Source organism: Scyliorhinus torazame, chromosome 4, assembly GCF_047496885.1.
Source record: "Scyliorhinus torazame isolate Kashiwa2021f chromosome 4, sScyTor2.1, whole genome shotgun sequence".
Lineage (NCBI taxonomy): Eukaryota > Metazoa > Chordata > Chondrichthyes > Carcharhiniformes > Scyliorhinidae > Scyliorhinus > Scyliorhinus torazame.
In genome coordinates, this window is record NC_092710.1 from 152,621,977 (window position 1) to 152,643,227 (window position 21,251).

General features: G+C 49.0%; 1 protein-coding gene across 5 annotated transcripts in view; it reads left to right on the forward strand.

Moving 5' to 3' along the window:
* Nucleotides 1-17,124, forward strand: part of LOC140410546 (V-type proton ATPase subunit C 1-A-like) — a 244,702-nt gene extending 227,578 nt beyond the window's left edge. For all 5 annotated transcript variants that reach the window (XM_072498778.1, XM_072498776.1, XM_072498777.1 and 2 more), the window contains one exon: nucleotides 16,438-17,124. In XM_072498778.1, coding sequence (XP_072354879.1) covers nucleotides 16,438-16,533 — 96 coding nt within the window. In that variant the 3' untranslated portion in view covers nucleotides 16,534-17,124. The remainder of the gene's footprint in view (nucleotides 1-16,437) is intronic.
* The last annotated feature ends 4,127 nt before the right edge of the window (nucleotides 17,125-21,251 follow it).

Below are 21,251 nucleotides of genomic sequence, written 5' to 3' on the forward strand. Positions count from 1 at the left end.
CCTCATTTTGAGTGTTGAACTATCAAACCAGCTGCACAGGTTTATCATATGGTTTATCTTTTGTGTTGATATGTTTATGTTGTTCTCCCTGTGCTATACAAGCTGTTTCTGAAATAAGAATGTAAGAAAAAACACCAACAAATCAAGTATCTGCAGTTCATTGAAGCTAATCCATCTAGCACCATAACTCTTCCACATTAGCATCCATTTGAATGCCCCAATATTTTTGGCTCAATCCGGCTTGATATATTATTTCAAACATTTATTATCCTTTGATTCATGCAGTTCCTCCTAAAATCTATTGAAATGAGAAAATAGCACATGATGGAGACCACTTATCTAAAAGGATAACTGCCCTCCTCCTGGAATCTGGTGACTATGAGGGCCTCACGTGTATGCCTGCCTCATCCGGCCTATGCTATAGCTTCTTCCCTTGCAGCCTTGGCTTCCTCAACCTCACTGCCCTCATCCCCTTTGATATCCTTCTCATCGGAGGGGATCTGCAACTCTTTCCCCCCCTTCCATTGCTAGTTTGCAAAGTGCGAGCAAGCCGCGATGATCCATCAGACCCTCTGGGGACTGTACTGCATTGACCCTCAGATCTGTCTAGGCATCAGAATCACATTTTTAAATGCCTCTGGTGTGCTCCACCAATATTTGGGCAGTGGAAAAGCATGGTTGTATCTTCTCTCAGATGTGTTCTGTGGCCATCAGATGGGTGTCATGAGCCATGTACTTTGCTGATATGGGTCGGGATTCTCCGAGCCGCCATGCTGAAATTGCGCTTGGCGTGGGGGCAAAGAATGGGGCGTCAGACCCGCGATCGGGTCCGATGCCTTTCCGCGATTCTTCGTGGATCGGAGAATCGCCACCAGTTGTGCGAGCATGGTCGATGCAGCGCCGGTCAGGGGCCATTGAAAGAGGCCCCCGCAGCGATTCTACGCCGGCAGCTGGCCGAGTTCCCGCCGGCGTGGTTCTAACATGGTTCCACCCGGCGGGCATTCGGAGTGGCGGCTGCCGCGGCCACCCTGGTGGGGCGCGGGGGGATCCGCCACAGGAAGGGGTCCTCCAGGACGGCCAGGGTTCCGATCAGGGGTCATCGATCGGCAGGCGCCCGCCATCTGGGGGTGTGGCCTATATTGTTGGGGTCGTCTTGCTGTGTGGGTCCGCCACATTGCGCGGGGCCGTCGGGCGCATGCGCGGACCTGCTACAGGAAGTGCAGGGCCCCTTTATCAGCAGCCGGAGCTGTGCAGAGCACTCCGGTGCCCTGCTGGCCCCCTTTAGGTAAGTGAATCAACGGGCCAAGGGGCCCTTGACGCCGCTGTGAAACGCTCCAGTGTTTACGCCGGCGTCAACACTTAGCCACCGTTTCGGAGAATCCTGCCCACAGTTTTTCCCCAACGAGCCAATTCTGGATACTGTGCTGTCCGTTGAAGAAGTCTGGGATATGCGTTCCATCTATGATGTAGGAATCATGGACACTTTGAGGATGCCTTGCGTAAACCTGCGGAATTTGTTTGTTGTGGTTGCACACCAGCTGCAAATTCAACAATTGGAAGCCCTTTTGATGTATTGCTGTGTCAGCTGCCAGGAAGATCTTGGAACCACATGTGTGCAGTCAGTGGAACCCTGCACCTGTGGGAACCCAGAAAACCTTGTGCTCTGATGTCTTGGCTTGCTTGGTCTCTCATGAAGTGCACGTAATTGTGGGCCTGGACAAAAAGGGCACCTGTAACTCCTGGATACTGTCAAGGATTTGCCTTGTAACAGCAATAACACAAACTTAACAAGACATAATAGGTGGCAATTTGCCCTGCCACAGATAGAAATCTGCCTAGAGACAGCAGTAGTTAGCTTTCAAAAGGCCGGATGAGATGCGTCTTTCCCAATAACGAGATTAGCAGGCATTGAGATAAAATCAGGTATGAATTGCCTCTTTGTAGAAACTGTTTACCTAGACTTGGGAGATCAGTGAGGTATATACATGATAATTTCTAGAGCCAAGGAATGTAAGAGGGGCAAACAGCCAAAGACACAGAATGCAGAATCAATGGGGAATGATGGTATGATTGCCAACACCCACAGAAGCAGGTAGGCAGTTTACATCTAACAGCCTCTACGTCTTAAGAGCCAAAGCAGTGCAGAAACCTTTGTAAAGGCAGTTTAAATATCTTTCCTGGACCAGGACAAGACGTTTCCAAATTTATAGACCAAAACCTTTCTTTCGACCCACTTTTAAATTGGAGAAAGCTAGCAATTGGGAAGGGGCAAGGGTCAGCAAGAGAGGGAATGGTCAGAAACTCCAAGGAGGCATTGCCTCAAAATAAAACAGAATCTGTTGGAGGGGTGAGGGATGAAAAAGGTTAGATATTTTCATTGTAATAAATTAGGCCACACAAAGTCAGTATGCTGAGAATTATATGAAAAGCTGATTGGGATTACAACTCTTAACCCAGGAAAAATGAAATCAGGGTATGGATTTCTACACAGAGTAAAGGAGCAAATAATAGAAAAGAAAATGTGCACACAATTTTTAAAGGAACAAAGTGACCTGCAGATGGCAGAAGTGTTTAAAAAAAATTTATGCACTGATAAAGTATTTCCATGTGGACAGAATAGAATAGAAAACTATATTAAAATCTTACGAGATACAGGAATCAATCCCTAATGTTGTGAGTAAAGATATTTGTTATCCAGAAGAGATAGTGAAGAGAAAAGTTTGGGTCAGCAGCATTCTTGGTGAACGGAAAGAAATTCCTTTTGTAAAAATAAGCTTACAAAGTAGCTGGAAGACACGGGAAGTAGTGGTGGGCATAGTAGAAACCTTGAATTGCGCTGAGGTCTCAGGTTCGATCCTGGCTCTGGGTCACTGTCCGTGTGGAGTTTGCACATTCTCCCCGTGTTTGCGTGGGTTTCGCCCCCACAACCCAAAGATGTGCTGGCTAGATGGATTGGCCATGCTAAATTGCCCCTTAATTGGATAAATTAATTTTTTTAAAACCTTGAATTGCAGGTATTCAATTCATTCTAGGGAATTATATTGCAGGATCCCAGATCGTAGTGGTGCCTACCATAGTTGAATACCCGATAGGGAGTCGTGCTACAGAGAGATTACAAACAGTCCACCCCTGGAGTATTTCCGGATTGTGGTGATGTGATCGGAGGTTCATAAGCCAAGACAAAAGAGGGAGGAGTTGAGAGCTCAGGGTGAGGCCAGTGAGATCAAGTTATCTGATACCATCTTTAACAAGTTAAATGAGAATGTGAAGTGGGACAGGCTCAGAGAATGAGACTGATGTGTTCAATTCAAAGAGGGTGATTGAATTGCGGCATTAAAACATTTAAAGACAACACAGCAGGGAATGAAAGCAAGAGCTGATATAAAGGCCCAGACTCTGAGTTTTGCAACTGGAGAGAGTGCTCATGTGGTTATCTGTGCCGTGCGAACCTCTGAAATCTGGATTCAGTGGTATTATATTGAAAGGAAATTGAGTGAGGTAAACTATCTGGTACATACCCGAGATAGATGCAAATCTCATTGTGTATGGCACGTGAACATGTTGAAGAAGTATTGGGTTAGAACAGATGAGAATAAGCAGGAGGTCTTGTTAGTAACGACAAGAGGTTAAATTCTGACAGTGACTTCCCTAAAATTAATTTGGACAATGAGGAAGCACTGGAAAATTTAAACCAGTGGCTAAGTCATCTCCCAGATAAGATCAAGAGCAAACTGACAATGTTACTGCAGTCCTATAAATATATTTACGGGAATGCATGCATGATGTAGATGTGGGAGATACTGTTTCAATCAACATCCATCTAGGTTAAATCCAGCTAAGTTATTGCAAGTACAGAAAGAAATTGAGTATATGTTCCAGAACGGCATTATTGAATTGAGTTCTAGTGATTGGAGCTCCCCTAGCGTCAAGATGGAACCCAGAGACAGTGTGCGGATAACAGACAAGAGGGATTTGTTTCCTACTCCACGTTTGGAAGACTGCATTAAAAGCGCTGAACGGTCAAAATTCATCACCAAAATAGACGTTCTAAAGAGCTATTGGCAAGTACCTTTGAATGAGAGGGCAAAGGAGACCTCCGCTTTTGTGCCAACCCAAGGACTTTATCAATTCAAAGTTATGCCTCTAGGGATGTAGAAACCCCCTGCGCTTTATCAGAGACTCACGAACAGAGTGATTTGAGAATTGAGTTACTTTGCCTTGATGACCTAGTAATGTTCAGGCAGAGTTGGAAAGAGCATCTACACCACCTAAAAGAACTGTTTAACTGCTCATGGTGAACCTAGTAAAAAATGAATTAAAAGCTCAAGTTTCATATCTGGGACGCACAGTGGGCATGATCAAATGGTGCCATGAGACGCAAAAATAGTGTCCATTTGGGACTTCCCAGAACCCACCACCAGAAAAGAGATTGAAGATTTCTGGGCATGAGCGGATTCCACCGTAAGTTCGAGCAGTGTGGTAGCACTACTCACAGAGCTCTTAATGAAGAACCAGCACTACAGCGGGACGTAGGACCACCAAATGGCATTCAACCATTTAAAAACTGCGTTGATGACAAACGCAGTGTTAGCAGCACCCAATTACGACAAGAAGCTTAAACTGGCGGTGGACGCCAGCGACATTGCTATAGGAGCCGTGTTATTGCAAGAAGATGGTAGGATATTTCTCAGGGAAATCAGATCGTCATGACCGGAAGTATTCGACCATTGAGAAAGAGACGTTAAGTCAACCACTAGTGTTGCAACATTTTGAGGTTTATGTTGGCGGCAACCCAGCAGAGAATATAATGCATAAGGACCACACCCTTTGAGATTTTGGAGAAATTTCGAGAAATCAAACAGCCGGTTATTCCGATGGAGTTTGCTATTGGTAACCGTTTAGCTTAAAAATTTTTCATGTGGTTTTGAGAGAAAACATCATTGCGGACGCTTTATCCTGAGTATGAAAGAGACTTTTGGGAACCCCAGGTGTCCTCTGTGGTGGGCTCTCGTCTTTTATTGTAGTCAATGTGTTTGCACAAGTCTTCCCTTGGAGCATGACCTTATAAGATACAGGCCCTGTTTTCTCCAGCACAATCCCTGGGAGCGAAAGAGCACCATCTCCGAAGTCCTGGACATAAACAGCATCCCCCCGGCTGAAATTTTCTCCTTGGTGTCTTGTGGTCATGGTACTTTTGTTGTATTTCTTGGTGCAGCTCACTTTTGTGCCCAAAGTTGGGAAAGTCAGATTTAAATGAGTTCGGAGGTGCTGGCCTATCAGCAGCGCCATGGTGCTACATCTGACGTGTGTAAGGGTCCTTCCTGTTGATTTCCTTTTTCCCCCTTCATTTTTGCTGTTATCATTTTGATCCATGATTGGGCGGTGCTGAAAAGTGTGTATTCCTACACTTCCAGCAAGAGCCCAGCGCTGAATCCGGGCCAAGGCTATGGGGGGAATCCCCTTGTCCTCCTTAAAGAGATTCATCAGTGGTTTATTGTCTGTGATAATAATAAAGTGCCACACATAGTCAAATTGATGGAATTTTTTTACAGCGAGAATCACAGCCAAGCCTTCTATTTCGATCTGGGAGTAGCGGTGTTCCGAATCTGCCATGGTTCTGGAAGCGAATGTGATGGGGTGCTCTGTGCCATCGTCCCATGTATGGGATAGCACTGCCCTGATGCCATATAGAGAGGCATCACAGGTGAGGATGAGTGGCTGGGAAGGAGTGTAGTGGGCCAGCAGCTAGGAGGATGACAGCAGTCACTTCACTCCTGAGATTTCCTCCTCCGATGGAGCTTCCCAAGCCCAGTTCTGGTTCTTCCTCAACAAGACATGAAGTGGTGCCAGCAGGGTGGCCAAGTTTGGAATAAACTTCCTGTAATAATTTACGAGTTCCAGAAATGATCTCAATTCTGTGGCATTTTGTGGAGTTCGGGCCCTTTTTATGGCCTGAATCTTTTCCTCCAAAGGATGCAAGCCATCCTTATCCACTCTGTACCCCAAGTATGTCTCTGTCTTTGCTTATAAAGTGCACATGCCTCTCTTCAGATGGTTGCCTAGCGGGGAAAAGTGTCTAAGGAATTGCTCTCTGTTGTCCATGTGTTCTTTTTCAGTGGCCCTCATGATGAGTACATTGTCTAAGTATACCGCCACTTTGGGTAGTCCCTGGAGGATGCCTTCCATCACTCTTTTAAAATTGCGCAAGAGACCTCAAAGGGAAGGCGAACAGCCCCCTGTGGGTATTTATAGTCACATATTCCATGATGTGGTGTCCAATTCTAACTGAAAATATGCGCGGCTCATATCCAGCTTGGTGAATGAGCATCCCCCAGCCAGTTTCACAAACAAGTCCTCCACATGTGGCATAGGGTAACAGTCATGGCAGGATCTCCTGTTTACAGTTAGTTTATAATTCACGCAGAGGCAAACAGACTTTTCCGGCTTCATCACTGGGACCACTGGTGCGGCCTATTCCACAAATCGCACAGGGCATATGATGCCCAAACTCTCCAAGCGCTGCAACTCATTCACGCAAGTTTCAATGGCATATCTGGACCTCAGTGTCACTGGCTTGGCCTCGTGGCAATTCAGGGACATTATCTTCCTAATGCATTTGAGGAAATTAAAACATTTTCGGCAATACTCTGTTCCTACCAATAGATGGTAAGAGAGCACTTTGTAAGTCAAGCTGACATCGATTGGACTTCCGGTGACGGTGGGCGGGAGGCGGCCGCACAATGGAGGGCTCCCGTTCGGGAATGGCATTTTCGGGGCTTTAAGCCCGGTCCCAGGGTCCACAGAGGCGGCAGAAGCAGGGAGAAGGCACGGAGGAGGCACAGTGAAGACACAGGAGGAAAAAAAAGAACAAAGAAAAATGTCGAGGGTGAGCAAGAAAACGGCCGGAAAAAAAACAGCTGAAGGTCCGTTGGGGAGTGGAAAGGTCACCGCGGGGTCACCAGGAAAAATGGAGGCTGGAGCACCAGGGAAGGCCGCACTGCTTACGGCTGAAGAAATAACTAAGGTGCTGGCTGCGGAATTTGAAAAGCAGTTGGCGCAGATTGCGAAATGCATGGAGAGGGTGAGGAAGGAGATGAGGGAGGTTTTGGGTGTGCTGGTGGAGGAGGCGGTTTCCCCGGTGAGGACGGAGGTGGCGAGCGCAGTGGTGGAGGTGCGAGAGCAAGGGGAGGCGCTGAAGGAAGTGGAGGAGACGTTATTGCAGCACGGTGATCAACTTGCCTCGATGGGTAAAGAGATGCGGAAGGTGATGGATACTAACAAGGATCTGCGAGGAAAAATGGAAGACCTGGAAAAAAGATCCAGGCGACAGAATTTGAGGATTGTGGGGCTGCCCGAAGGAGTTGAAGGACCGAAGCCGACTGAGTATTTTGCCGCGATGCTCGCAAAACTATTGGGGGAGGGGGAGGATCCCTCCCGATATGAACTGGATCGGGCTCATCGGTCGTGGAGGCCTGTACCAAAGGGGAGTGAGCCGCCAAGGGTAGTGACTCTGTGCTTCCGTAGGTACAGGGTGAAGGAGAAGGTCCTGAGCTGGGCCAAGCAGAAGCAGGTGGTGCAGTGGGCTGGAGCTGGTATACGTGTATACCAGGACTTTACGGTGGAGCTGGCAAGGAGGTGGGCTGCCTTAAACCGGGTGAAGAGGGCACTGTACATTAGCAAGGTGCGGTGCGGCATTGTATATCCAGCGAAGCTGAGGGTGACTTACAAGCTCTGGGACTTTTATTTTGGAACGGCAGAAGCAGCGGAGGAGTTTGTGAAAGCAGAAGGACTGTGGCAGAACTGACAAATTTAGGAATGGCCATGTGCCGATGTAACCTCATGACTGTATTTTCTTCTTTTTTGTATCACTGCGCGCGGGTGTAGAGACTAAAGGAGCCAATGTGGTATATATTTGGACAAGGGAAGGTACGGGACTTTCACTCGAAATGAGAGTTCTTTGGGGTGTAGGTGGATATGCGGGGTGTGTGTGCTAAAAGGGGATCTTTGGGCTTTCCTAGGGCCGGGCAAGTGGGAAAGGGACCCGGGCGGGGGCCTCCACGCTGGCCGGTTTAAGCCGGCCAGTGAACGGGAGTGAGGTGGGGGGAGGGGCTGCGGCCATCGGAGCCTGGCAGAACAGGGTCCAAGTGGTCTCGCCGGGGTGGAAGGTTGGGGGGAAGGAACCGAGGTTGGGAGGAGGAGTTTTACAAGAGGCAGTGGACGGGAGGAGCTGGAGACCTGCGGTGGGGGGGTGGGGAGCTGTGTAAGATTAAGGGTGACTACGGGTAATCCCTGATTCCTTTTTGTCATTTGTTTATGTAAACATGCGGGTTGCGGTTTGGGGGTTGGTGGGTAGATGGGTTCGTTGTTATTATGGGGACTGACATATCTTGCTGATTATTGTTTATTGTTGATGGATGTAAATGTGGGAGAAAATGTGAAAAAGGAGAATAAAAAAATGAAAAAAAAAAAAATGGACATCGATTGTGAGAAACACAGGCAGGAGCAAAAGTGGTTCCATCCTTCCCTTTACCAGAGACTTTTAAAAACTCCAACTCCAACTCAGAGAATTTCAACAGAAGATATGGGCCGGTATTCTCCTTTCCGGGGACTAAGTCCCCACCCTGGCGGGAGAACCGGCGCCAACCACTCCGGTGTCAACAGCCTCCGAAAGTGCGGTATTCTGCGCACTTCTGGAGCTAGGTGGACGCCGGAGAGGTTGGCGGCACTCCAACCGGTGGCGAACGGACTGTGCAAGTTCGCGCATGCGCGAAGGGACGGCGTGATCTCACGCATGTGCGGAACCACCGGCATGGTTCCGCGCATGCGCAGATCGGCCGGCGTATTCTGGCGTATGCGCAGGGGGTTGTCTTCTCCGCGACGGCCATGGCGGAGCCCTACAGGGGCTGCCGCAGAAGGAAGGAGTGCGCCCATGGGACAGGCCTGCCTGCAGATCGGTGGGCCCCGATCGCGGGCAAGGCCATCGTGGGGCCCCCACCGGGGTCGGATCCCCCCTCGTTCCCCCCCGAGGACCGTCCCAGCTGACTTACCTGCCAGGTCCCGCCGTGTGGGACCATGCCTAACCCACGCCGGCAGGACTGGCCAAAAACGGACGGCCGCTCGGCCCATCGGGGCCCGGAGAATTGCCGGGAGGGCTGCTGCCAACGGTTCCCGACCGGCATGGCTTGAATCCCGCCCCCACTCGAAAACTGGTACCGGAAAATACAGCAGGCGGCGGCGGGGCAGGATTCGCGCCACCGCCCGAGGATTCTACGACCTGGCAGGGGGGTCGGACAACCCGCTGAGCAAGTTCAAGGTGTTGATATCTCTGAGGAATTTGCTATCAAGTCAATATGAATGGTCTCACAATGGATGTTTGATATTCTTGGAATGCTCTGGTTAATTGTTCACAGTTTGTTTACTTGTGTGACGTTATTTATCTGTTTCTCTTATTGCATTCATGCTTGCAAATAAACGCAACCTCTCAATATTTTCATCTGTAAAATGTATTTTGCGAAACAAGGTGATAGCTTGTGTAGCGCACAATGACTTACGAGAGACGAGAAGTGATGAAGTCGATCCAGGCTTTATTAAGCGATGCTTGTCCCCAGCAGCTCAGCAACAGAATGAAGCTGCAGGGAGAAGCTCGGGTTCTTATACTCCGCCTTCAGGGCAGAGCCAGGAGTCGGCAGCCAACCAGGACCTGGGATCTGTCAGCCAATAGCATCACGGCTTCACAGTCCCACATGACCCCTAATACATACCACCACATTCACCCCTTGTTAAAAAGGAACCCGGCAGGGTGGTGGTTCACATGGTGGCAGGGGTTTACAAGGCTGGCCCTGGAAGGAAAATTTCGGACAGTGTTACTACAGTTTTAGCCCTACACTGGGCTATGTACAAGTTTGTGAAAACTATTTACAATATTAGCAAAAAAATGTTTTTTGTTACAACAACATTCTTGGTGTCACGCGGATTCCACGAGTCGAGCGGGCGGTCTGGTCTTCCTCGTCGATCGCCTCAGCCCCGGTGGTGGTGCAGGTGCTTGTTCAGGCATTGTCGTCTCTGGGAGCGTTTCGGTGTTTGTTCCTGTTTTACTCCTGGGTGGGCACGGGAGGAGGACCGATCCCCCCGGGAAGGGGCGGTCGCGGGTTGCGCCGGTGGCAGGGAGGGGATGATCGGTGTCGGGGGGGGTGTGTTGCCGGCGGGCGCCAGGTCCCGCAGGGAGACCGTGTCCTGTCGGTCGTCGGGGTACGCCAGGCGTACTGCGGGTTCGCGTGGAGAAGGTGAACCCTCTCGACCAACGGGTCCGATTTGTGCGCCCACACATGTTTCCGGAGCAAGATGGGTCCTGGGGCCTCCAGCCAGGCCGGCAGTGATGTTCCGGAGGAGGACTTCCTGGGGAAGACAAGGAGGCGCTCATGTGGTGGTACACAGCAGCGAACGGATGGAGTGGAGAGCGTCCGCGAGGACCTCCTGCCACCGGGAAACTGGGAGATCCCTGGACCGTAGGGCCAGTAGGACGGTCTTCCAGACCGTGCCGTTCTCCCTCTCTACTTGCCCGTTCCCCCGGGGGTTGTAGCTGGACGTCCTGCTCGAGGCTATGCCCTTGCTGAGCAGGAACTGGCGCAGCTCGTCACTCATGAAGGAGGACCCCCTGTCGCTGTGGATATACGCGAGGCAACCGAACAGTGTGAATATGGTGCCAAGGACTTTAATGACTGTGGCCGCTGTCATGTCGGGGCAGGGGATGGCAAAGGGGAAACGAGAGTACTCGTCCACCACGTTCAGGAAGTATGCGTTGCGGTCGGTGGAGGGGAGGGGCCCTTTGAAATCCAAACTGAGGCGTTCAAAGGGGCAGGAAGCCTTGATCAGCTGCGCTCTATCCGGCCTGAAAAAATACGGTTTGCACTCTGCGCAGATGTGGCAGTTCCTGGTAACTGTACGGACCTCCTCCACGGAGTAGGGGAGGATGCGGGACTTTATAAAATGGTAGAACCGAGTGACTCCCGGGTGGCAGAGGTCCTCGTGGAGGGTTTGGAGGCGGTCTATTTGTGCGTTGGCACATGTGCCGCGGGATAGGGCATCGGACGGCTCGTTCAGCTTTCCGGGACGATACAAGATCTCATAGTTGAAGGTGGAGAGCTCGATCCTCCACCTTAAGATCTTGTCATTTTTAATTTTGCACTGCTGTGCATTATCGAACATGAAGGCTACCGACCGTTGGTCGGTGAGGAGAGTGAATCTCCTGCCGGCCAGGTAATGCCTCCAATGTCGCACAGCTTCCACTATGGCTTGGGCTTCCTTTTCCACTGAGGAGTGGCGGATTTCTGAGGCGTGGAGGGTCCGGGAGAAAAAGGCCACGGGTCTGCCCGCTTGGTTAAGGGTGGCCGCCAGAGCTACGTCGGATGCGTCGCTCTCGACCTAGAAGGGAAGGGACTCGTCGATGGCGCGCATCGTGGCCTTTGCGATATCCGCTTTGATGCGGCTGAAGGCCTGGCGAGCCTCTGTCGACAGGGGGAAGGTAGTGGACTGTATTAGCGGGCGGGCCTTGTCTGCATACTGGGGGACCCACTGGGCGTAATATGAAAAGAAACCCAGGCAACGTTTCAGGGCTTTGGAGCAGTGGGGGAGGGGGAATTCCATAAGGGGGCGCATGCGTTCGGGGTCGGGGCCTATTATCCCATTGCGCACTACGTATCCCAGGATGGCCAACCGGTTTGTGCTATAAACGCACTTTTCCTCGTTATATGTGAGGTTCAGGGCGTTAGCGGTCTGGAGGAACCTTTGGAGGTTGGCGTCGTGGTCCTGCTGATCGTGGCCGCAGATGATTACGTTGTCAAGATACGGGAACGTGGCCTGCAACCCGTGTTGGTCAGCCATTCGGTCCGTCTCCCGTTGGAAGACCGAGACCCCGTTTGTGACACCAAATGGGACCCTTAGGAAGTGGTATAGACGCCCGTCTGCCTCGAAGGCGGTGTACTTGCGGTCACCTGGGCGGATGGGGAGCTGGTGGTAGGCGGACTTGAGGTCCATGGTGGAGAAGACCTTTAACTGGGCAATCCGATTGACCATGTTGGATATGCAGGGGAGAGGGTACGCATCTAGCTGCGTGTACCTGTTGATGGTCTGACTATAGTCTACGACCATCCTTTGCTTCTCCCCGGTCTTTACTACTACCACCTGGGCTCTCCAGGGACTATTGCTGGCCTGGATTATGCCTTCCTTCAGCAACCTCTGGACTTCAGACCGAATAAATATCCGGTCCAGGGCGCTGTACCGTCTGCTCCTAGTGGCGACGGGTTTGCAATCCGGGGTGAGGTTTGCAAACAAGGACGGCGGTTCAACCTTGAGAGTTGCGAGGCCGCAGATAGTGAGTGGGGGTATTGGGCCGCCGAATTGGAATGTTAGGCTCTGCAGGTTACACTGGAAATCTAATCCCAGTAATGTGGGCGCGCAGAGTTGGGGAAGGACGTAGAACCTGTAGTTCTTAAACTCCCTCCCTTGCACCGTTAGGTTCGCGATGCAGAACCCTTTGATCTCTACGGAGTGGGATCCTGCAGCTAGGGAAATCTTTTGCGTGCTTGGATGGATGGTCAGAAAACAGCGTCTTACCGTGTCTGGGTGAATAAAACTTTCAGTGCTCCCGGAGTTGATCAGACATGGCGTCTTGTATCCGTTGACCAGCACCGTTGTCATTGTCTGGAGTGTCCGGGGCCGCGATTGATCCAGTGTCACCGAAGCCAGTTGTGGTAGTAGTGTCGCGGCGTCTTCTTCGGACCCTGTGGAGCCGTCGATGCTGGGGTCCTTGAATCGCACGCGGCCTGGGGTGGAGAAAATGGCCGCCCCCATGGCTCGCACGTGGTCGGGGGTGGACAAAATGGCCACCCCCATGAATCGCACGTGGCTGGGGGGTCACAAGATGGCGGCGCCCATCCTCCCCTCGTGGTGCCCGGGACCCAAAATGGCGGCGCCCGCGGGTCGCACATGGGGCGCTGGGGGAGTTGGGGAGCGTTTGGGATGTGCTGGGCTCGTTCGTCTCCGGGGATTGCGGCGACCCCCCGGGACCGGCACACTGCCGCGTAATGGCCCTTCTTGCCGCAGCTTTTACAAATAGCTGCGCGGGCCGGGCAGCGCTGCCGGGGGTGTTTCGCTTGTCCGCAGAAATAGCAGCGGGCCCCCCCGGGATGGTCTGGCGCTTTGACCGCGCAAGCTTACGAGGGGGGGGGGGGGAGTTTGTCGCGACGGGGGTCCACGGAGCCCAAGGGGCTGCCGAGCGGTCGGGGCCGTAGGCGCGGGCGTTTTGCGAGGCCACATCTAGGGAAGCTGCAAGGGCCCGTGCCTCTGAGAGTCCTAGCGACTCTCTTTCTAAAAGTCTTTGGCGGATTTGGGGAGAGTTCATACCTGCCACAAATGCATCGCGAATTAGCAGGTCCGTGTGTTGGATCGCGTTCACCGGCGGGCAGCTGCAGCCCCGTCCCAAAATTACCAGCGTAGAATTCCTCTAGCGATTCTCCGGTACTTTGCCGTCTCGTCGCGAGTTGGTGGCGCGCGTAGACCTGGTTACGGGCCGAACGTAGATGCTCTTCAGCAATGCGAGCGCCGTTGGGAAATCCTCTGCTTCTTCTATGAGAGGGTACATTTCCGGGCTTACCCTCGAATGCAGGACCTGCATTTTCTGGTCTTCTGTGATCCGGCCGGGGGCCGTTCGGAGGTAGCCTTCAAAGCATGCTTGCCAGTGTTTAAATACTGCTGCCGAGTTCGCTGTGTGGGGGTTGATCCGCAGGCATTCCGGGGCGATCCGGAACTCCATAGTCTTTTAAGCTCGCTTAATAAATTGTAGCGCACAATGACTTACGAGAGACAAGAAGTGATGAAGTCAATCCAGGCTTTATTAAGCGATGCTTGTCCCCAGCAGCTCAGCAACAGAATGAAGCTGCGGTGAGAAGCTCGGGTTCTTATACTCCACCTTCAGGGCGGAGCCAGGAGTCGGCAGCCAACCAGGACCCGGGATCTGTCAGCTAATAGCATCACGGCTTCACAGTCCCACATGACCCCTAATACATACCACCACAGCTTGCAAAAGCCAAATCTGATGATGTGATCTTCAGTTGTATTTTAAAGACATTTTGATTGCTTCAAGATGAACAGAGGCAGGCAGCTAATAAGTGTGTAGAACAACCCAATTAGGAGTGATTTTCCATGGCCTCTGGCATTTTGCCAACAGAGGCAAGGCCCCTGCCTCCCCCTCCACTGCCAACCCCGCCCCACCCCCACCATATTGGGATGGAGGCAGCCTTCCTGCTGCAGTCCGCGAGGGGGAGCCTTCAGACCTGGTAGCTCCATGTTCCAAAGATGGGGCTGTGGCAGGAAAGACAGTCTCTGAGGCTCCAACGAGGCACCAGGACGGATCTGCCTTCTTGACGCTTATGAATGTTTATTTTAGGGGGGATAGAGAGAGAGAGAAAGGGAGAGGGGGATAGAGAGAGAGAGAGAAAGGGAGAGGGGGATAGAGAAAGGGAGAGGGGGATAGAGAGAGAGAGAGAAAAGGAGAGGGGGATAGAGAGAGAGAGAAAGGGAGAGGGGGATAGAGAGAGAGAGAGAAAGGGAGAGGGGGATGGAGAGAGAGAGAAAGGGAGAGGGGGATAGAGAGAGAGAGAGAAAGGGAGAGGGGGATAGAGAGAGAGAGAGAGAAAGGGAGCGGGGGGATAGAGGGGGGGGGATAGAGAGAGAGAAAGGGAGAGAGGGATAGAGGGGGGATAGAGAGAGAGAAAGGGAGAGGAGGATAGAGAGAGAGAGAGAAAGGGAGAGGGGGATAGAGAGAGAGAGAAAGAGAGAGGGGGATAGAGAGAGAGAAAGGAAGGGGGGATAGAGAGAGAGAGAGAAAGGGAGGGGGGGATGGGGGGGGGATAGAGAGAGAGAAAGGGAGAGGGGGATAGAGAGAGATTGAGAAAGGGAGAGGGGGATAGAGAGAAAGGGAGAGGGGGATAGAGAGAGAGAAAGGGAGAGGGGGATAGAGAGAGAGAAAGGGAGAGGGGGATAGAGAGAGAGAAAGGGCGAGGGGGATAGAGAGCGAGAGAAAGGGAGAGGGGGAATAGAGAGAGAGAAAGGGAGAGGGGGATAGAGAGAGAGAGAGAAAGGGAGCGGGGGGATAGAGAGAAAGGGAGAGGGGGATAGAGAGAGAGACAGAAAGGGAGAGGGGGATAGAGAGAGAGAGAAAGGGAGAGGGGGATAGAGAGAGAGAGAGAAAGGGAGAGAGGGATAGAGAGTGAGAGAAAGGGAGAGGGGGATAGAGAGAGAGAGAAAGGGAGAGGGGGATAGAGAGAGAGAGAGAAAGGGAGAGGGGGATAGAGAGAGAGAGAGAAAGGGAGCGGGGGGTTAGAGAGAGGGGGGGAGAAGAGAGAGATAAAGGGAGAGGAGGGATTAGAGAGAGAAAAAGGGAGAGGGGGGAATAGAGAGAGAGAAAGGGAGAGCGGGGATAGAGAGAGAGAAAGGGAGAGGGGGATAGAGAGAGAGGGAAAGGGAGAGAGGGATAGCGAGAAAAGGGAGAGGGGGATAGAGAGAGAAAGGGAGAGAGGGATAGAGAGAGGGGGGAATAGAGAGAGAAAGGGAGAGGGGGGATTAGAGAGAGAGAGAGAGGAAGAGAGAGGGGGGATTAGAGAGAGAGACAGGGAGAGGAAGGATAGAGAGAGAGAGAAAGGGAGAGGGGGGAATAGAGGGATAGAAAGGGAGTGGGGGGGGGGGATAGAAGAAAAAAATAAAATAAAAATTAATGTTTATTTTAAATTCCAAGAGACCTCCATGTTGAGGTGACTTCTTGATCACTTCATTTCCCGATCGCTGCCGATGTTTCAGAACTGTCAGTAAAGCAATAGGACTGACAGCATCGGGGTTCCGCCCATCCTACTTCATTGAACCTCTGGGAATATCCCTTGGCTAATCCCGCTGCTGGGAGATGTGGGTTTAGAACCCCATTTAGTCCTGAAATCAGGGTTGTGAAACTCGGGAAAATTTACCCCCAGTAACGGTGTTGAAATAACCAAGGATGGAAGCAAACATCATCTAAAGGTTTTAGTAAATGAGGCACTCAGTCAGCAGATTGTTCTGCCCCTCATGTTGCACCCCTCCCCGATCCAATTCTGGACAAGAGCAATGGATACAAAAACCCAGGAGTGCTGGAATTTTGAATGCTGGCCCAACTGCAGACAGGAGCTGGTGCCAATGATCGGGCCCACATGTGACTCCAGACCCACAGCACTGCAATTATCTCTGAACTGCCCCCTGAAATGGCCGAGCAAGCAGTCAGGGATGGGCAACGCATGTTGGCTTTAACAGTGAGACTTACATCCCATGAAAGAATAAAACCAAACTATACTGACAACTTTAGTAATAATGATCATAATATTGATATTAACCTATGAAATGTTATTTCTGTTACAGGCTAACATGGATATCCCTGGCCTGAATGTTAATCAACAGGATTACTACGCTTATGTCTACTTCAAGATTGACATTGACTTATTTAATTTTAAGTAAACCTTTGACTAAAATGTGAAAGAGTAGATGTCACTTGGTTTTCTGTATAGGATGAGTATTACAAGTAAATATCACATGCACACACACACACACACACACTAATGTGTACACATGTAAGTGGGTCATTTGGCAATTCTTGAAACTGTTTAACTGAACTGAGATTTTTAAAAAATAAATGTTTTTATTAAAGCATTTATATACATACATCAAACACAACCAAAACCAAACTGAACTAAGATTTTAAAGTATGATGGTTATGGTTGTCTTTTACAGAACTTTTTTTATGATGCAATCTGTATGCTGCTGCTTTATTAGTAAGTCTGGTTGATTACAAATGAAATATTTCTTTGCGGGTACACTATTTTCAGCAATTTCTGCTGTCGAAAACAATCTCCCTTTTATGCTTTTATTTTAACCCAGTTATTCAAAGTTCCTATCATTTAGCATTGTATAAATTATCATAATGTTCTTTATTACATAAAATGTTTATCTATGCACACAATAATTCACTTTGTGATTTTAAATATATTTATATCATGTCCTTTAATAATAAATTGAGCTATCTCTTATCATAGCTTTGTGATCCCAAAAGGAATCTTTGTTTCATTTTCTTTGAATTTCATAAATTATTGTTGTAATTTTGTCAACATGATGGTCAAAACTTATACACAATCCATGGTGTACATCTTATCAAGACTTTGTAAGGAGTTAATGTGGAATTGTTTCCAAGTACTTAGGAGCAATATTTCTACACTAACATTCTACTTTTTTCAGTAAATTTATAATTTCTACTCTTTGCTTGCTCATCCAAAAATATTCCAAACCACCTTGTTGAATAGTATCCTCCACTTACGTATACTATTTTGCAATGCATTGTCTTACATTTCTCAATACTGGATCCCTCCCCCGCTATGTGCTCTGCCTGAAGATAGGTCCTTGGTTTATTGCCTGCTGATGTTTCACCCTGAACTGTTTTCTTGGCAGTTATTTGGCGCGATCTAACCAAATTTGTTCAAAGTGCAATAGCAAGCACGAATCGCACGTTGTTTCCTGACGGCACACCCGGCAAGGCGGTCCCTAGTAACTAATGTTAATTAGGGCATTTAATGATGCCCCATGCGCTTCTCACTGCAAATGATTCACCGGGACGGTTTCCCGCTAATGAGAGGGAGCAACACTTAAACCAATACCGCAGAGCAGTACAGGAATCTCCTGTGGCCATTCCCCTACAAAACAGATTTACTGTTTTGGATACTGTTGAGGGGAATGACCGCTCAGCGGAAAGCAGCAACAGCCAAATTTGTTGCACCACGGTTGGTTCTGCTGCAAAGGGGAGGAGTAAAACATGTAGGAATGCAATAGTTATAGGGGATTTGATTGTGAGGGGAATAGATAGACGTTTTAGTGGCCGCAAACGAGACTCCAGGATGATACGTTGCCTCCCTTGTGTTAGGGTCAAGGATGTCTCGGAGCAGTTACAGGATATTCTGGAGCGGGAGGGTGAACAGCCAGTGGTCGTGGTGCACATCGGTACCAACGACATTGGTAAAAAAAGGGATGAGATCTTGAAAGCAGAATATAGGGAGTTAGGAAGAAAATTGAGAAGGCGGACCTCCAAGGTAATGATCGCAGGACTGCTCCCTGTGCCACGTACTGGTCAGAGTAGAAATAGTAGGATGTATCGGATGAATATGTGTCTGAAGAGATGGTATGAGGGGGGCCGGGGAGGGTTTCAGATTCTTGGGGCATTGGGACTGGTTCTGGGGAGGTGGGGCCTGTACAAACTGGCAGGACCGGGACTGATGTCCTTGAGGGGAATATTTGGGAAGAGTTTAAACTAATATGGCAGGGGATGGGAACCTATGTAAGGATTCTGAGCAGAGGAAATCAAGAACAAGAGAAAAAGACAGAAAGGAGAATAAGAAAAGTGATAGGCAGAGAAATCAAAGGCCTGTATCAGATAATAACACTAAAAAATAGTAGGTAAGGGACAGGGTACTTTTAAAGGACTAGCCTTAAGGTTTTGTACCTGAACGCATGGAGCATTCAAAATAAAATGGATAAATTAGTTGCGCAGATAGATGAAAAGGGATAAAATATAGTGGGATTACGGAGATATGGCTCCAGGTTAACAAGAATGGGAACTAAACATTGAGGGCTATTCAGTTTTTAGGAAGGACAGACAGAAAGGAAAAGGTGGTGGAGTTTCATTATAGATTAAAGACGATATTGATACAATATTGAGGGAAGATAGTACAGATGATGTAGAATCTGTCTGGGTGGAGTTAAGAATCATCAAAGGGCAAATATTAGTAGGAGTGGTATACAGACCAGCAGACTGCAGGAATAATGTTGGGAATAGCATTAGACATGAAAAGGAAGATGCATGTGATAAAGGAACAGCTGTGATTATGGGTGACATTAATCTGCATATAGATTGGGTGACTCAAATTAATCACAGTACAATAGAGGAGGAATTTCTAGAGTGTAAACGGGATGGTTTTCTGGACCAGTATGTTGAGGAGCCAACACGGGAACTGATCATCTTGGACTTGGTGTTGTGCAATGAGAAAGGATTAGTTGGCAATCTAGTTGGGAGAGAACCCTTGGGGATGAATGACCATAATATGGTAATTCTTTGTCAAGGTAAATAGTGAGGTAGTTTATTCTGAGCCCAGGGTCCTGAACCTCAATAAATGTAACTATGATGGTATGAGCATTGAGCTGGCTATGACGGACTGGAAACATTACTGAAAGGAAGGACAGCAGACAGGCAATGGCAGGCATTTACGGAATTAATAGGTGAATTCCAAAAGTTGTTCATTCCTATTTGGCGCAAGAGTAGAAAGGGAACTGTGGCCAAACCATGGTTTACAAAGGAAATTAGAGATAGTATAAGATTCAAAGAAGAGACATACAAATTAGCAAGAAAAAGCAATAGACCTGAGGATTGGGAACAGTTTAAAATTCAGCAAAGGCAGACCGAGGAATTGATTAAGAAGAGGGAAATACAATTTGAAAATAAACTAGTGGGGAACATAAAAACTGACTGTAAAAGTTTCTATAGGTATGTAAAGAGAAAAAGATTAATAAAAACTAATGTAGGCCCCTTACAGTCAGAAACAGGGGAAATTCATAATAGGGAACAAAGAAATGGCCGAGGAACTTTATTCATACTTTGCTCTATCTTCACAAAGGAAGACATGAAAAATATACCGGAAGTTCTGAGAAGCATAAGTTTTAGTGAGGAGCTGAAGTAAATTAGTATTATAAAGAAATGGTTTTGGGGAAATTAATGGGATTGAAGGCGGACAAATCTCCATGGCCTGATAATTTGCATCCCAGAGTACTTAAGGAAGTTCCCCTAAAAATAGTAGATCCATTGGTGGTTATTTTCCAAAATTCTTTGGCCTGTGGAATGGTTGCTGCAGATTGGAGCGTAGTAAATGTAACCCCCGCTATTCAAAAAGGGAGGTAGAGAAAAAACGGAACTATAGACCAATGTGCCTAACGTCAGTAGTAGGGAATTTGCTGGAGTCCATTATCCATAGCACAGCATTTGTACAGCAGTGGTATATCAGACAAAGTTAGCATGGATTTATGAAAGGAAAATCATGCTTGACAAATCTCCTCGAATTCTTTTTAGATGTAACTAGAGTTGACCAGGGAGAACCGGTGGGTGTGGTTTATTTAGACTTTCAGAAGGCTTTCGACAAGGTCTCTAACAGCAGATTAATATGTAAAGTTAAAACGCATGGGATTACGGATGGTGTCTTGAGATGGATGTAAAGCTGGTTAGTAAACAGGAAGCAAAAAGTTGGAATAAATGGGTCTTTTTCTGATTGGCAGGCAGTGACTAGTGCGGTACAGCAGGGATTTGTGCTAGGACCCCAACTTTTCATACTATATATTAATGATTTGGACAAGGGAACTAAATTGTCTCCGAATTTGCAGATGATACAAAGTTGGGTGGGAGGGTGAGCTGTGAGGAGGATGCAGTGATTCAGCGGGATTTGGACAGGCTGAGCGAGAGGGCATATGCATGGCAGATGCAGTATAATGTGGATAAATGTGAGGTTATCCACTTTGGTAGCAAAATAGGAAGGCAGATTATTATTTGGATGGGTGTAAATTGAGAGAGGTGGAGTTTAGAAGAGTGAGAGGGAATCTCATGGAAACTTACAAAATTCTAACAGGATTAGACAGGGTAGATTCAGAAAGAATGTTCCCGATAGTGGGGGAGTCCAGAACTAGGGGTCATGGGTGAACATTTAGAACTGAGGTGAGGAGGAATCTCTTCACCCAGAGAGTGATGAATCTGTGGAATGCGCTACACAGAAAGTAGTTGAGGCCAACATGTGTAATTTCAAGAAGGAATTAGATATAACTCTTTGGATTAAAGGGATCAAGGGATATGGGGGGAAGACGGGATCAGGATATTGAACTTGATGATCAGCCATGATTATAATGAATGGCAGAGCAGGCTCGAAGGGCCGAATGGCCTCTTCCTACTTCTATTTTCTATGTTTCTATGCCCCCCCCCCCGCACCCCTGCGCCAGACAGCACACACCCTTGCCCAGCACAATACTGCGGCGTGCCCCAGCACACCCTGGCACCCAACAGCACACCCCACCCATGCCCAGCAGTGGTGCACACGCCTGTCGCCTGCCATGCACCTCCCTCCCCCAGTACCTGATGCCTGAAGCGTGCAGCTCAC